General features: G+C 34.8%; 1 protein-coding gene across 1 annotated transcript in view; it reads left to right on the top strand.

Moving 5' to 3' along the window:
* The first annotated feature begins 6,117 nt into the window (after positions 1-6,117).
* Positions 6,118-15,123, top strand: part of LOC120157561 (nuclear-pore anchor-like) — a 46,458-nt gene continuing 37,452 nt past the window's right edge. The window contains 12 exon segments of the mRNA XM_039168659.1: positions 6,118-6,512; positions 6,628-6,774; positions 6,875-6,973; positions 7,100-7,228; positions 7,310-7,402; positions 7,500-7,565; positions 8,272-8,361; positions 8,448-8,525; positions 8,765-8,874; positions 9,476-9,596; positions 9,672-9,741; positions 9,744-9,763. Of these exon segments, the coding sequence (XP_039024590.1) occupies positions 6,207-6,512; positions 6,628-6,774; positions 6,875-6,973; positions 7,100-7,228; positions 7,310-7,402; positions 7,500-7,565; positions 8,272-8,361; positions 8,448-8,525; positions 8,765-8,874; positions 9,476-9,596; positions 9,672-9,741; positions 9,744-9,763 (1,329 nt within the window). The 5' untranslated portion in view covers positions 6,118-6,206.

Here is a 15,123-nt window from a genome sequence, read left to right on the forward strand (position 1 = left end):
ATTGGTGATCTCATGTATGTTGTTTCAGCCTCTTTTCTTCTTCATACCTTTTCATTTCTTCTCTCAAGCTTCTATCTTCTTTCTTACATCCTCATTCAAGTAGACAAGTTAAAGGTGATAACTTGTTGATCCAACAGGCTTAGTTAGAGTTTCTGAAGGTAATATCATAATTCCATCTCTTAGTTTCCATTAAAGCTCTTATTGGCAAGTTTCGGTTAAGGATACCAAATATGAGTTTTGTGGGGGTTGAGGATGCCTTGAGTTTTAATTTGTTTTCAATGATTTATAACCTTAAAAAGTGTCCCTAAACCCTTTATAACCTCTAAATTTAGTTAGTAACACTTGCATTGATTCTTTCTCAGTTAGTGTTGAATATCGGGTAAAGAACACGAAAGAACACAAATTTTAACGAGGTTCAAATATGCGTCCTGGGTGCCCTAGGGGCGCTAGAATTTTTATTCAAGTCTCATATGTTTTGGTTATATCTCCTTTTATAATAAATAAAACTAGTACATATTTACAAAAAATAACACTGTATCGTACCACGGGGCTACGCCCCCGCACCCCCAACCCCATAATCGTAACCCCACTACGAGACTTTCTTTGTAAGGACAGATGATGTTCGCTTCACTCCATCCTCTGTCCTATTTACCGGTATATTTATGAGCCATACCAAACAGTTAGAGAAGTTGGAGAAAAATCCAAAGCTAGGAGAAGGAAAAGCTTGTTCTTGATTGAGCTTTGGACACCATCAACAACCTAGATACTCAGGTAACTCACTTCCAACTCAATTATACCATGTGTAGGCCATTTAGATGAAATTGGTAGGTTGTATGAGCTTGAAGCAATTTCCACGGTAGATTCATAATGTGTGTTTCAACATGTTTTCAGACTTATTTATGACCCTAATATCAAATAAAATACTTAAACATCAGTTAGGACCTCACTAAGGGTTTTGGGGTAGAAATATAGGATTTTTCGTGCCAAAACAGGGCACCCCATAGCAGTAGTATCAATATTGTATGAACAATATCGATGTTGTTCTTCAATCAGGCATAAAACATGCTATTTTTAAAGGTAGTATCGATACTAATGCATCGGTCTCAATACAATGGCTGGTATCAAAACCAACAGAATAGTAAGCAATTTTAGTACCGAACACTCACATAGAGTATCGATACCATGGCATGGGTATCGATACTCCAGTAAGGGTATCGATACTGGGGTATTTTCAAAACATCGAATCCAATTTTAGTATCGATACTCAGTCTAGTATTGATACCCCAATACCAGAGTATCGATACTTAATCTAGAGTATCGATACTTCCTTAATCAAACAACCTTATTCAAGCAGGGGGTATCGATACCAAGTGTCTAGTATCGATACTGAAGGGTTAGTATTGGTACCCACGAGAAAATTTTGATAAATAATTCAGGGTTAAGGGATCATACTCAAGGTACCCCAGATACACTGAATAACAACAAATAAAAATTTAAACATAACATTAATTAATATTAAAAATAGTAGAAACAATACCGATAGGTTTACATAAAACTAGCCTTGATTGACGCTTGAGAAACAATCAGGACACTCGAGCTAATTTAGTATAAATACGATAGTTAGTGGATCCAAGTCAATGCGACAACACTTCAATAGGCCGACTGAGCGCCAGATGCCCCAAGACTCGACGAAGTGGTTGACGGGTGTAAGTTTCTGACGATAGAATTTCGGATTCCCACCCGTTAGGCTAAAGGGATGTGAGCTCCGAGATGACATAATCCCTCTGCCGCACCATGATCCCTGCCACAATTAGTAGATTAGGTTTCAGTATCTTATGTCTTTGCATGTTTCAGATCTGTGTCGCTAGTCAACTCTTAAAATGAATGCATATAGTATAATACAGTTATTAGTGTGTCACTGAGCTCGTAACTCAGTGTTTAGAATGTGTTTCCGTATGCAGGTTCATAGGGGCATATCATGGGGAGTTATCGTTTGCAGATATTCCAGTACAACAGACCAACGGTGACTAACAAATTACGTCTTGAGTCTTCTTTACGAGGCATGTACTAATTATGGACCATTTTTGTATATTTAGTCGTAACTTTGATTTGTACTGGTACTGTATTTATTTTGGATATATTTGGGAGCTCCCCATTATTTTGTAAACTCATATTATTATGTTTTGGTTTTAATGTTATGGATGAATTGTTTCAATGAATTTAAAAGCAATTATTAAAGAAAATTTTTGGGTCACTATTTCGGTAGTCTCGTGTGACATTGTAATCCGTGGACCTTTAGGTCAAATTGGATTAGGGTGTTACAACGAGGATGGGTTTTGAGTGAAATTGCACAGTGTTTCGAATGGTGGTGGCGGTTGTGGCTTATGGATGTCGAGATCGACCATAATCAATGAAAAACAAAAACGATGACTTAAAATTTGGAGAACCTTTGAACGCTTATCCACGACAAATGGTGATAGGTTACAACGAAAAATCAAAGAGGGTTTGATCGGGAGTCGACGTCGGTGTTAATGAAGGTGGTGGTAACAATCACGGATGACGACCATGAAATGGAGAAAAGGGAAGGAAAAAAAGGGGTTGAGCATGCGGGATTAGTTTTTTTTAATATATTTTTTTAAAATAAATTTCAAAATCACCAGAGTTTGACACATGTCACTTAACGGCCGTTACGATCCAATCACCTAAAAGTGCTATGATGAAAACGTTACACCTAATTTTAGCGAAAAATTCATTATGCACTAAAATATTTTTCGAGACAAAATTTAGACACTTATTTTTGTATTAAGCGAATAAAAAATAACCCAAAACTAAAACGAAGTAAACTCAACTTGAAATTAAACCAAATCCAAAGTATCATAAATATAAAATTATCCCAAACCGAAGTGATTTAAAATTTTAAAAGTTGAATTAATCTGATATGAATTGATTGAACAACCTAACTTACAGGTTCAAACTGGACATAAATATCATATACTGCTTAACCATTATCAAACCGTGGGTGAACCGTGTACAGCTTAACATATAGCCTAATTCAATGAGTATAATATTTGGACCGAACTTTCATTAGCTAGGCCAGGCTTGTAGCCAGGTTTCCCTTTAACAATTATCCGGTTCTTGGGTTACCCTGGTATTGTGTTATCTACAGGCTAATATCACAAATAAATACTTAAAATATATCACATTTTTTTAAATACTTAATTTTTTTTTATCAAAATAGGTACTTAAAATTTTAAACTGTGAATATATTAAATGAAAAAATAATGTCAGTTAAAAAAACATATAGGCCAATAAAAAAGTGACAAATGACATATTAAATAAATTTACATAAAAAATTAAATGTGAAAAAACACAACCCACCATCGATTAAGTTTACTTCACCATCTTCTCCAGATAAGTTTTCCCCTCTTTTCTTCAATCTAGGGTTTTTGAACTCTTTTGAATTTGTGAAATTAAAAAAAAAATCCAGATAAGTTTACCTCACCATCTTCTCCAGATAAATTTCCCCTCTTCTCCGGATAAGTTTACCTCGCAATTTCATTTCTTTCACATTTAAAGCAAACTATAACAGTATAGTATCATAATAGATATACACAAAACAATTCCAAACAATAACTTACATTCTCTAAATTGTTTTTGCCTTTGTCTGCAGGGTTTTGAAATTGAGAACCTTTCATTATTTTCTTTTTTGAATTTCAACAATCAAAGTCAATTTGACAACTTGGTGGCGTTTGGTTGGCATGAATTCCTTGGAATTAGGGATAATTGGAATCCAATTCCACCACTTTCTCATGTTTGGATCAAATTTTCCAAGGGAATTGGAATCCTTCATGGCTTCAACTTTCCTTCAAATGAGGGAAAGTGAATTCTATCGAAGAATGGATGGAATTCAATTCCCTTGTTGGATGGAATTGAAATTTGATCATACTACCCTCATCAATCTTTTAGTAACTTATTCATATATTGAATAAAAATATTTTTTTATTATTTCAGGTCGGGTCGTGTTTCTAATTCATATATTCGGGTCGGGTCGGGTGAAACTTTATTTGATCGGGTCGGGTCGATTTTTTTAAGTGTGATAATTGGGTCGGGTCGAGTTTGGGTTTAGGGTGAAAAATACCCGACCCGGAAATATATATAATTTTACCTTATATATTTAGGAATAATTACAATAATACCCCTCTATATATAATTTTTTTCAATTAAGTCATTGTTTTTATTGAATAAAAATAATTTTTTATTATTTCGGGTCAGGTCGGGTCGGATTTCTAATTCATATATTTGAGTCGGGTCGGATTCAGGTTTAGGGTGAAAAATACCCGACCCGACCCGATCCAAAAAATATATAATTTTACCTTATATATTTAGGAATAATTACAATAATACCCATATATATATATTTCCAATTAAGTCGCTGTTTTTATTGAATAAAAATAATTTTTTTATTATTTCGGGTCGAGTCGGGTTTCTAATTCATATATTCGGGTCGGGTGAAACTTTATTTTGGTATGGTCGGGTCTCGGATAGAGGTTCCCTTGTTCTCGGGTCAGGTCGGGTGGACCAAAAACCCGACCCATGACCATCCCTAATTGGGATAATTTTAACTTATGATGTTTATGAACATGATTTTTATAATTTATTGAAATGAATAATCAATCAATAAAATTTAAATTTAAATTTTTATAATATATTGCTACATGTAATTTATAAAACAAACTAAAATTAAGCAAAAAATAAGAAGGGCAATCATGTCATTTTACATTACTGAAATCAAATTCATCTGACATGTCTGCGAACCAAATAGAATATGGAATTGGATTCCAATTCAATTTCCTGCCAACCAAACATAATATGGAATTGGATTCCAATTCCTGACAGATTTCAATTCATTCACAAATTTCAATTCCCTCAGAAATATTCCAGCGAACCAAACGCCACCTTAGAGTTTAAAAATAGTATTTGAGATTTAAAGGCTAGGGTTTAAAATTCCTAAATTGAAGAAAGGAGAAAAAAATTCTGAAAAGAAAGTGAGGAGGAGAAAGTGAAGCAAATGGGTGTATGTTAGTTTTTTTTTGGTTTTAATCGTGCGTTGTGTTTTTTTTTTCATTTAAAGTTTTTCTTTTTATTTTTTATGTAAATGCATTTAATATGCCATTTGTCACTTTTTTATTGGCTTATATGTTTTTTTTAAACTGACGATACTTTTCTATTTAAAATATTTGAAATTTTAGGTATTTATTTTGATAAAATTTTTTTTAGGTATATTTAAAATATTCATAATTTAAAATGTTAAGTATCTGTTTTGATCAAAAAAATATTTTAGGTACGTAAAATAAAAATATGATATATTTTAAGTATTTATTTGTAATATAGCCTTTATCTACAAGCCCAATCCATTATCTAAAATAACCTTGGACTTCACTAGGGTTTAAGAGTGAACAAAATTCAACTCGATTTCATATTAAACAGTTTGATTTAAAATGAACCGACTTAAAACTTTATAAACTTTACTCAATTTGGAAATTTTCAAATCTGTGTCGAGTTATAAAATAAGATTCAAATAATTAGGTATCAATATTTTTAATGAAGTATCAATTTTGAACGTTGTGAGTGTGTTTTAATATTTCTTACACATATTCGATTTTTGAACTAAATTTTAACTATAGATTTAAATGCATACCTCCTATAATTGTCAATTTTTTATAAAACGATAATTTCATAAGTGCTCGATCATACTCAATTTAAAATGATCGATGTAAACTTTATTTATTAACAATTTTTTAAAGGACACAATGCATTCAAATCTCCAAAAGATGAATTTGACAATTTATTTGTAACATCTAGAACAATATGACCTGTTTATTATCAAAACCATGATTAAGTGATTTGAGTGTAGTTTATCCTAGATTTTAAACTATTGTTTATGTTAGGACCAAAATATTAGAAATTGAAAAATATGAGACTAAACGGAACTTACATTTAGTATAAAGACTAATATTAGATTTTACCAATTTTATTTAGTACTTCGATCGAGAGGCAACGCATTAAGAACTAGACGGGTAAAAGGCGAAGACATATTATAGGGTTCCTCTAAATTAAAAAAAAACCCATTTCTTCTTTTGCATAAGCATCTGAGAACTAAATTTCTCTAGTCACCCATTCCGTCACCTCAACAATCTTGGCCGGACATGCCCCTTTTCATTTCCGCCGAGGAACTGTCGCTGATCTCCGGCGATGGCGCCGCGGTGGCGGAGAGGGCCGACGCCTTCATAAGGGAACTAAACAGAGAGCTGGAGACGGCGAAGGCCAAGGCCGATGCCGCCGTCATCACTGCCGAGCAAAACTGCTCTCTTCTCGAGCAGAAGTTCATCTCCATCTCCGGTGAGTTGTCGGACCTCCAGTCTCAGAACGCACAACTTCAATCATCTCGGGATGACAAACTCGCCGAGTTAGCGCAGGTTCAGGCCGATAAGCATCAGCTCCACCTCCAAACCGTAAGAATTTTACTGCAAGTTACGAGTTTTGTATTATTTGTACAAGTTATAGATGGATTTTTTTTCTTTTCTAGAAATATATTAAATGAAGTAAATCAATTGTAATTTTTATTAGATTGGAAAAGATGGAGAGATTGAGAGGTTAACAACGGAGGTGTCGGAGCTACATAAGTCGAAGAGGCAGTTGCTGGAGATGATTGAACAGAAAGATTCGGAGGTTGCTGACAAGAACGCTACTATTAAGGCCTATCTCGATAAGATTGTAATTTTCTATTTATATTTGAAGCTTTTGCACCTGAATCAATAAACTTTTGCTAGAAAACTAATGGCTGGCTTTTATGATTTCGATAACAATATCAAAGGTTAACTTGACTGACAATGCTTCACAAAAGGAGTCTCGATTAAGTGAAACTGAGGCTGTGTTGGTTCGAGTACAGGCTACTTGCACACGTCTTTCTCAGGTCCTTTAAAGAAAATTTTCAATTGGCTTTTCCTTTGCAAGCTTATATATTCAAGGGTGTATTTTTTTCTTTCCATTTTTCTTGTGAATCGAGGGGAAAAGAAAAATAAAATTTGGATGTGAACAGGAGAAGGAGCTTATTGAGAGGCACAATACGTGGCTTAACGAGGAGTTAACTGCCAAAGTTGACAATCTTATTGAGATTCGTAGAACACATGCTGAACTTGAAGCTGATATGTCTGCTAAGCTTGCTGATGTAATTGTTTCTAAGAACGTTATTCACAAAAATTTTTCTGCTCTTCATCTTTCTACTTACTTTTTCTGTTAATTCTTTCAGGTTGAAAAACAATACAATGAATGCTCCAGCTCCCTAAATTGGCACAAGGAAAGAACGAGGGAACTGGAAACTAAGCTGACATCTCTACAGGAGGTCTTTTAGACTATGTTTTATTTGTTTTAAATTGTTATTCCTATCATATCTCTAGTATGAGCTGACAACGACCCTATTTTTCTTTAAACTTGTGAAGGAATTGTGCTCATCAAAAGAGGCTGCTACATCCAATGAGGAAAGATTCTCTGCTGAACTATCAACTGTGAGTACCACAAGATTTATATTTTTATACTTGAATCACCTGCAACATATGATTATTGAAAATCTAACGTGATATTTATTCATGATATGGAAAACTTTGTTTTTTCCGAGGATACTTCATTAGTTTATTCTCTATCATGATGTTTAATTATGATATGAACAACTTATCTTTTCCAGTGCGGGTATGATTTTTTTATTTTGGTAAGATAGTTATTGACTAGTGCATAAATGCTTTCTAGTTTAATTCTGTTTAGACTGACTGTTGAGCCAAGGTGCCAGCAGCTATTACTGGATTCTCTTAATTATTGAAAATCTGCTAACATTTAATTGGTCTAGAAGGGAAGTTGAAGCTGTTTAGGGAACACCAGCTGTTAGAAATTCATCTGGATGACTCCTGTAGGAGACGGTGCTTATTTATCTTTCCAGTTAATTATTAGCTTACTCTCTTGTGAAATTTATATGTTATTACAAGGTTTTAAGTTCTATTTTAAATATGTTCAGGCAAATTAAATGACTTCAAGTTGTTAAGCATTCTTTAGGGTTTTATTTCTTTCTTCTCTCTAGTTCTTTGATTATTGTAAAGGATATGATGATTGCTTAGTTTGTATTTAGCTTTGTAAATATTACGAGGATATATCTACAATATTTTCTCTTTTTTTGTCTTTGTTGGCACTAATTTTCTTATTCGAATATACAATGCTCTGTAGGCAAATAAGCTTGTTGACTTGTATAAAGAAAGTTCAGAGGAATGGTCCAAAAAGGCTGGGGAACTTGAGGGAGCCATAAAAGCTTTAGAAGTAAGATTTCCGTAAATTTAGTATATTAATTTTCATATATAGGATTTTGTTGTTCCATTTTTTAGTTTATTGTTATCACAAAACAGATGCACCTTGGCCAAGTTCAAGATGATTACAAGGATAGACTTGAGAAGGAAGCATCTGCAAAGAAACAGGTTGAAAAGGTATGCTACTTTTTTGTCATTTTCTGGCGATCTATATCTGCATGTTTAGCTATAACCATTTTTTTTGACCTGTAAAAGCATTTCAGGAACAATGATACATATTTATGGCTTTTTGCTCCTGAATCAATAATTAGCCATCTACTTTTTCCTTTCGGCTGAGATGTAATACTAGGTTTATTTGGTAATCAATCCTTTTCTCCTATTCGATTCTAAATACCTTTTTCTATCGACACTTATAGGAAATGGTCGATTTGAAAGAGGAACTTGAGAAGTGCAAAGCTGAAATTGAAGCCGGTAGGAAAGAGAATGAGTTGAATCTGCTTCCACTTAGCACCTTTACAACAAAAACGTATGTTATTATTATTTTTGTTGTTATTATTATTCAGTGAAAAGAAGACTTAAACTACAGGAGCATTAGTGTGGTATTGCCTGTGTAGTTGTGTATTTGATTGAATCAGCGAATACTCCTAGATACTACTTCATTGAGTAGGAAAACCGAGGTCATAGATATTGGATTTTTGGTTGAGAGCAAGGCAGGAAGTTATGTCAAGTGATAAATAGTGGGTAAATTATGGTTTCTAAGAGATGGAGATAAATATATTTAGTTATGATCTATTTATTAGGGTTTTAGGAATGAACTAACGAAAACTGCTGTTATTGTTTATTAGCCTAAATGGTAATTTTGTTTGAACCATACAGCCTGTTGTTGGAATTTACTTGAAATTATGGTTTCTGAGTGTAATAATGGAATGAGGTGTAAATTAAACGAGAGTAAATATTAGCTTTTTATCTGGGTTTAGGAAAGAACTAACAGAGATTGCTGTGATGTTTGTTAGACTAAATGGTAATCTGGTTTGAACTTTGAACCATATGACTGTTGCTGGAATTCACTTGAATTTACAGTTGTCTTTTTAATTAAATTACTGATTAAAAATACTCCTAAAATGCAGATGGATTAATTCAAATGAGGCTAATGACATGGTTGAGGATAATCATGCCCTTGTCCCAAAGATCCCAGCTGGGGTTTCTGGAACGGCATTAGCTGCTTCTCTTCTCCGTGATGGCTGGAGTGTGAGTTTTCTTATTTCGCCTGTTCATTTCTTCTTTGTGTGTTTTTGTTTATCTTGTGTTCCTTTGATTCTTTAGCTGGCCAAAATGTACGCAAAATATCAAGAGGCAGTTGACGCTCTTCGACATGAGCAATTGGGAAGAAGGGAATTGAATCAATATTGCAAAGGGTACTGTTACCTTACCTTTTATGATTTTTTTTGAAGATACTCATTTTTTTCTGTATATTTTTTGCATGGTTATGCTTTGGCACACAGTGTGCTATTCCTTAAAAAGGGTTTTTGCCATCTCTACTATTTATAACAAGGGTTTTTAACTCATCAACAATCCAATACTTGCTGTTTTAGCCAGCCACTTGACCCCAAATTCTCCTGCATGCTATTCTCTTCCTTTTTGAATAGATTTTCATTGGCATCTTGCTGCATGATTGGTGTCTGTAAACATGTTCAGAAAAAGTAGCCTCCTTGATTCTTTGATGGCAAGAATGAATAGAAGGCATATAGGCAACTTTTGAGTTCATTGTGTTTTTTTTTATAAGAATGCTAGGCCTCGTTAAAAATCCCCTTCTTGATTAATGGATCTTGTAGGGAAGCTCCTTAATCAGCGTAAGGGGGAAAAGAGTGCCTATATATTATTCATCATAATAAATTACAACGAAAGCAACAATAGTAATCCCCTTACAAAACACAAAAAATCAAGAAACAACCCTAAACAGCCATCAACAACTTTACTAACTCAGCCTATGCCTTCTTTAGCTAAGGCATCAGCCTCTAAATTGGTTGTCCTATTAACCCATCTAACAACACCTTGAAATGCATTAAGCCTATGAACAATATCTTTAATCAAGAAGGCATACGCAACAGGATATAATTCAACCCCTTTGATCCAATCCACAACCACCTTACTATCACTCTCTATAATCAAACGGTCCTTGTCTTCTGTCGAAAATTTGCAAAGAAAGACAACCTCATAAGAATAGCCTTTAACTCCATCAACGTAGGAGGTCCTGGACCAGCAGGTTCTTGAAATAGCCTATAGTAGAACCTGAGGAATCTTTTAAAACTCCTCCTAACCTGCTTTTCTTCCAATCCCTTGTAATGGCAGCATCAACATTTAGTTTAACAAAACCCAAGGAGGAGACCAAAGTAAAGTAGGAGTAATCTGATTAGAGCGGAGAGAAACTAAGTCCGCAAGAGAAGGATCGGAAATGAGTGAGTCCTTAGGAATAGACACTTCTTTATACTTTGCTAAGAACCAAGAAGCAAGCCTAAACCTTGCTAAAAAGAAGTATTATGCCTTATCAAACTTTCCCCCTTCAAACACCACAAAATTCCTCATTTTCCAAGTGGTCCAAAGAACGACCCCCGGAATAAAAGGCCAAATTGGAGAGTTGGACTTCAAACCATCCCAAGCTAGAAATATGCTTTTAGCATCTGCTGGTAAAACAGAACAAATCCTCCAAAAATTTAAAAACTTATTCCAAAGAGACCACACCACCGGACAAGAGAAAAACAAATGAGAGGGAGACTCATCCGACATCTTGCATAGGGGACACAACACATCTTCAATTCCTTGAACACCTCTTTTGACAAGTTCAGTCCTAACAGCCAGCTTCCCATGAACGATCTGCCAAAGAAAACACTACTCTTGGAGGCAGTAGCCCTCTCCAAATAATCTTCTTCCAGAAAAAGACCTCGTCCGATCCCAAAGTCTCCGATGAACATAGATTAACAACTGATCTAACAGTAAAATCCCCATCCCCAGTACCTTTCCAAATCAAACAATCAGAAAATTCCGATGAGTGAAAAATTTGTAATGATAGCCAGCAAGTTAGACCACTGTTCTAGTTCCCAGTCATGAAGATTTCTTCTAAACTTGACATCCCAAGTCCAAACGAAAGAGATATACTCCCCAAATTCAAATAATTTCCCAAACTTATTTATGAAAATAGAAAATAGTCTTGGGAAAATGGCATAAAGTGGATGATCCAAAGCCCAAATATCTTGCCAAAACCGAATAGTTTTACCATCACCAACATGAAAACTACACATGCTTCTAAATTTAGTGCCAAAGAAGTCTTCTTTAAAATAATTATTTAGAAGTGATCTCCAAATCCAGGATACCTTAGGTGGAATCTTATTGTCAAGAATTAAAACTGAAGAATCCAGTCTATATTTGGCACAAACAACTTCCCTCCAAACTGAATCCCTATCATTAGCAAACCTCCAAGTCCATTTCCCCAAAAGCGCTCTATTCATCAAGTTAAGATTAAGAACTCCTAAGCCCCCTTCACTCTTCGGCTTGCTAACATTGGACTAGCTAACCCAGTGAATTTTTCTAATGCCATTTCCCCCTCCCCATAGGAAATTCGACATAATAGAGTTAAGGGTTTTAAGAATCGAAACTGGAATTTTAAATATGGAAAGATAATATGTAGGAAGCGAACAAAGAACCGCCTTAATCAACACTAGTCTCCCTGCTAAAGAAAGAGATGCTGCCTTCCACCCGGTTAGCTTGTTAAAAAAATTATTAATGATAGGTTCCCAAATAGCTGCAGAATTTCTAGTAGCACCAAGGGGAAGCCCTAGATATTCAGAAGGAAATCTGCCAATTGAACATCCAATAGTAGTAGCCCATTCCAGCAGTTCCTCCTCATTAACATTAACACCAAACAATTTACTCTTCTTCAAATTCAGCTGTAGTCCAGAAACCACTTGAAATACTCGAAGCACCCTTTTGACATTCTGAATTTGCATTTTCGAAGCACCAGAAAATATAATCAAATCATCAGCAAACTGTAAATGGGACACATTTACAGACCCCTGTTCCCTGCCAATCACCATTTCAGCAAATAAACCCTGTGACACAACCCTTTGAATCAGTAAATTAAGTAGCTCCCCTACTAAGTTAAACAACAAAGGAGACAGAGAACAACCCTGTCGAAGACCTTTCGTCATTGAGAATTCCTCATAAGGAACTCCATTTACAAGAACCGAAACAGAAGTTGTGGTTACAAACTGCTTAATCCAGCCCCTCCATCTGGAACCAAAGCCCATTTTCTCCATTATTTTAAATAAAATAGACCACTCAACAGAATCGTATGCTTTCTTGAAATCAACCTTGAATACACAGCCCTTGAGTCCATTTTTCTCCAATAATCAACACCTTCATTAGCAATTAAAGAACAATCCAGAATATGTCTACCAAGTATGAAGTCAAACTGAGTTGGACTAATGATGTCTGAAATGCAACCCCTCAACCTCCTCGACAAACACTTAGAAATGATCTTATACAACCCATCAACTAGGCTAATTGGCCTAAAGTCATCTAGACTGCCAATGTTAGAGACCTTTGGAATGAGAGTGATAAGGGTATGATTAATCCCATGTTCCCAATCTTTCCCCAAATAAAAAACATGAAAAAATTTCATAATATCAACCTTGAGGACATGCCAAAACCTTTTGAAGAAGCCCATATTTAAACCATCCGGTCCCGGCGCTTTATCACTATCACAAGAATTTATAGTTTCCCAGACTTCCTCCTCTGTAAATTCCTTCTCTAAACTTAGATTCTGCTCAAATGAAATACTAGGAAAATCCAACCTTATCTCTTCCACATCTAAAGTCGAATGCTCATTGAAAATCTTAAAGAAGTGGTCTCTAATAGTGGTCTTAATGACAGGCGGTTCTTGAATAACATTACCCCCGATATTCAAAGCATTCATCCTCTTCCTAATAGAAGCACAATTATGGAAAAATCTTGTATTTCTATCTCCATCTTCTATCCATTTTGACCTGGAATTTTGGAACCAGATTTGCTCATCTATTTTATAGTCTCCACAATTCTGTTTTTGCTGAAAATAACTCTGCTGCTATATCACTGTTAACACCATCCTGCACCTGATGGATATCCAATTCTAATTTATGGATCCTCGATTCTAAGTCTGAAATACGAGCCCCTGGAAATTGATCCCTCTTGCCCGCCCAATTCTTGATAGCAGTTTTTGTATTTCTCAAAATACTATAAATTCCAACCTTCCTCTGTTGATTCTTCCTTTCTGAACTGAAGATCTGACCAAATCCTCAAACCCAAATTCTTCCATGAGATAATTAAAAAGTTTAAAAGGTTTTTTTTACCCCAATTGACACCTCCATTTTCCAGCAGTAGAGCATTATGGTCCGATAGAGATCTAGGCAGTAAGGTTTGCACCATATCAGGAAATGCAACAAGAAATTGACCATCAACCAAAAACCGGTCCAATCTTAACATAAGTAGGGGTATCTTGATTATTGCACCAAGTAAAGTTCATTGTGTTTTTTGAACGACATTTTATTCTTCCACTATTATTAACTTGGTCAAGCACTTTTCTGTTGCAATGAAAATGAGTTCTCAAAGAGCCACACCTCCAATCTTCTTGTTCTATAGTTTTCAATTCTCTTTGATAAACTTTTAACTCTTTGCAATCTGGTAAACAGTACGTTCCTCATTATTTTTGGGGATAAATCTCTAAACTACACGTGAACTTTCGACAATTGTGCAATTTGATACATGAACTTCAACTTTTGTTAAATTCTATCAATGAAATTTTGATTTGATTTAATTTTCACAGACCTCTATAGCCAATATGAACGTAGCACCATTTTATGCTTACGTAACACTAAACAATTATATTTACATAACATGAAAATAAGTTGACGTATTTATCTTTTTCAAATGTGTACAATTGAACCCAATCAACATAAAATTAATGTTCTTTGACATTTTACGCCGGATCAAAATTCATGTATGAATTTGAGATCTATCCCTTACTTTTTTTTATAAGAATAGGTCTCTTTAAAAACCCTCTTCATAATTGTCCGTCCGCCCTTCAAATCGAAAAACTTACTCTTGTTTCTACAGTCAGGCATGTGAATCATACTATTCTACCATAGTGAAACCACTGAATTTGTCTTGCTACCAGCATGTAAAAAATGCTGGAACCAGAACTTGTGCTGCATAAGTCGTTTCATTCTTCCCCTTGTCACTCCCTCTGCTTGCCTTTCTAGATCTAGTGGCTCCTTGACTATATATCCTAACTGTTAGGTCATTCTTAGTGTTAATCATCTTACAAGTTAATGATTAGTTCCCTACCATTGATCTCTAACCAAGTGATTCAAACCTGAAAGATAGCATGAAGTTAACATTTATATATCTTGTTAAACCAACTCTAGTATGAAGGTTAAGTTCGATATGTAATCCTAAACGATGTGCTATTTTGTTTTTAGTGAATGAAAACTTTGGTTCTGTTCCATTCTTCAGTCAGCCAACATAAGTTAGTTCGTCATCTATTCTTTCCGATATTTTGAAATGCAAACTTTTAGGTTGCATGATTTTCATTATATTGTTGTCACCTTCCTTGTGAACATCATAGACAGTAATTTATTGCTTTAGTTGTTAGACCATATCTTTCGGCTCTTCACTGGCATCCTAGTCCGTGGCTTGTGGCAATTGTTTGTCCTATTCATTGTGGATATCAATTTTCTTAGTTCTG

Source organism: Hibiscus syriacus, unplaced genomic scaffold, assembly GCF_006381635.1.
Source record: "Hibiscus syriacus cultivar Baekdansim isolate YM2019G1 unplaced genomic scaffold, ASM638163v2 tig00002840_pilon, whole genome shotgun sequence".
In the NCBI taxonomy this organism is placed as follows: domain Eukaryota; kingdom Viridiplantae; phylum Streptophyta; class Magnoliopsida; order Malvales; family Malvaceae; genus Hibiscus; species Hibiscus syriacus.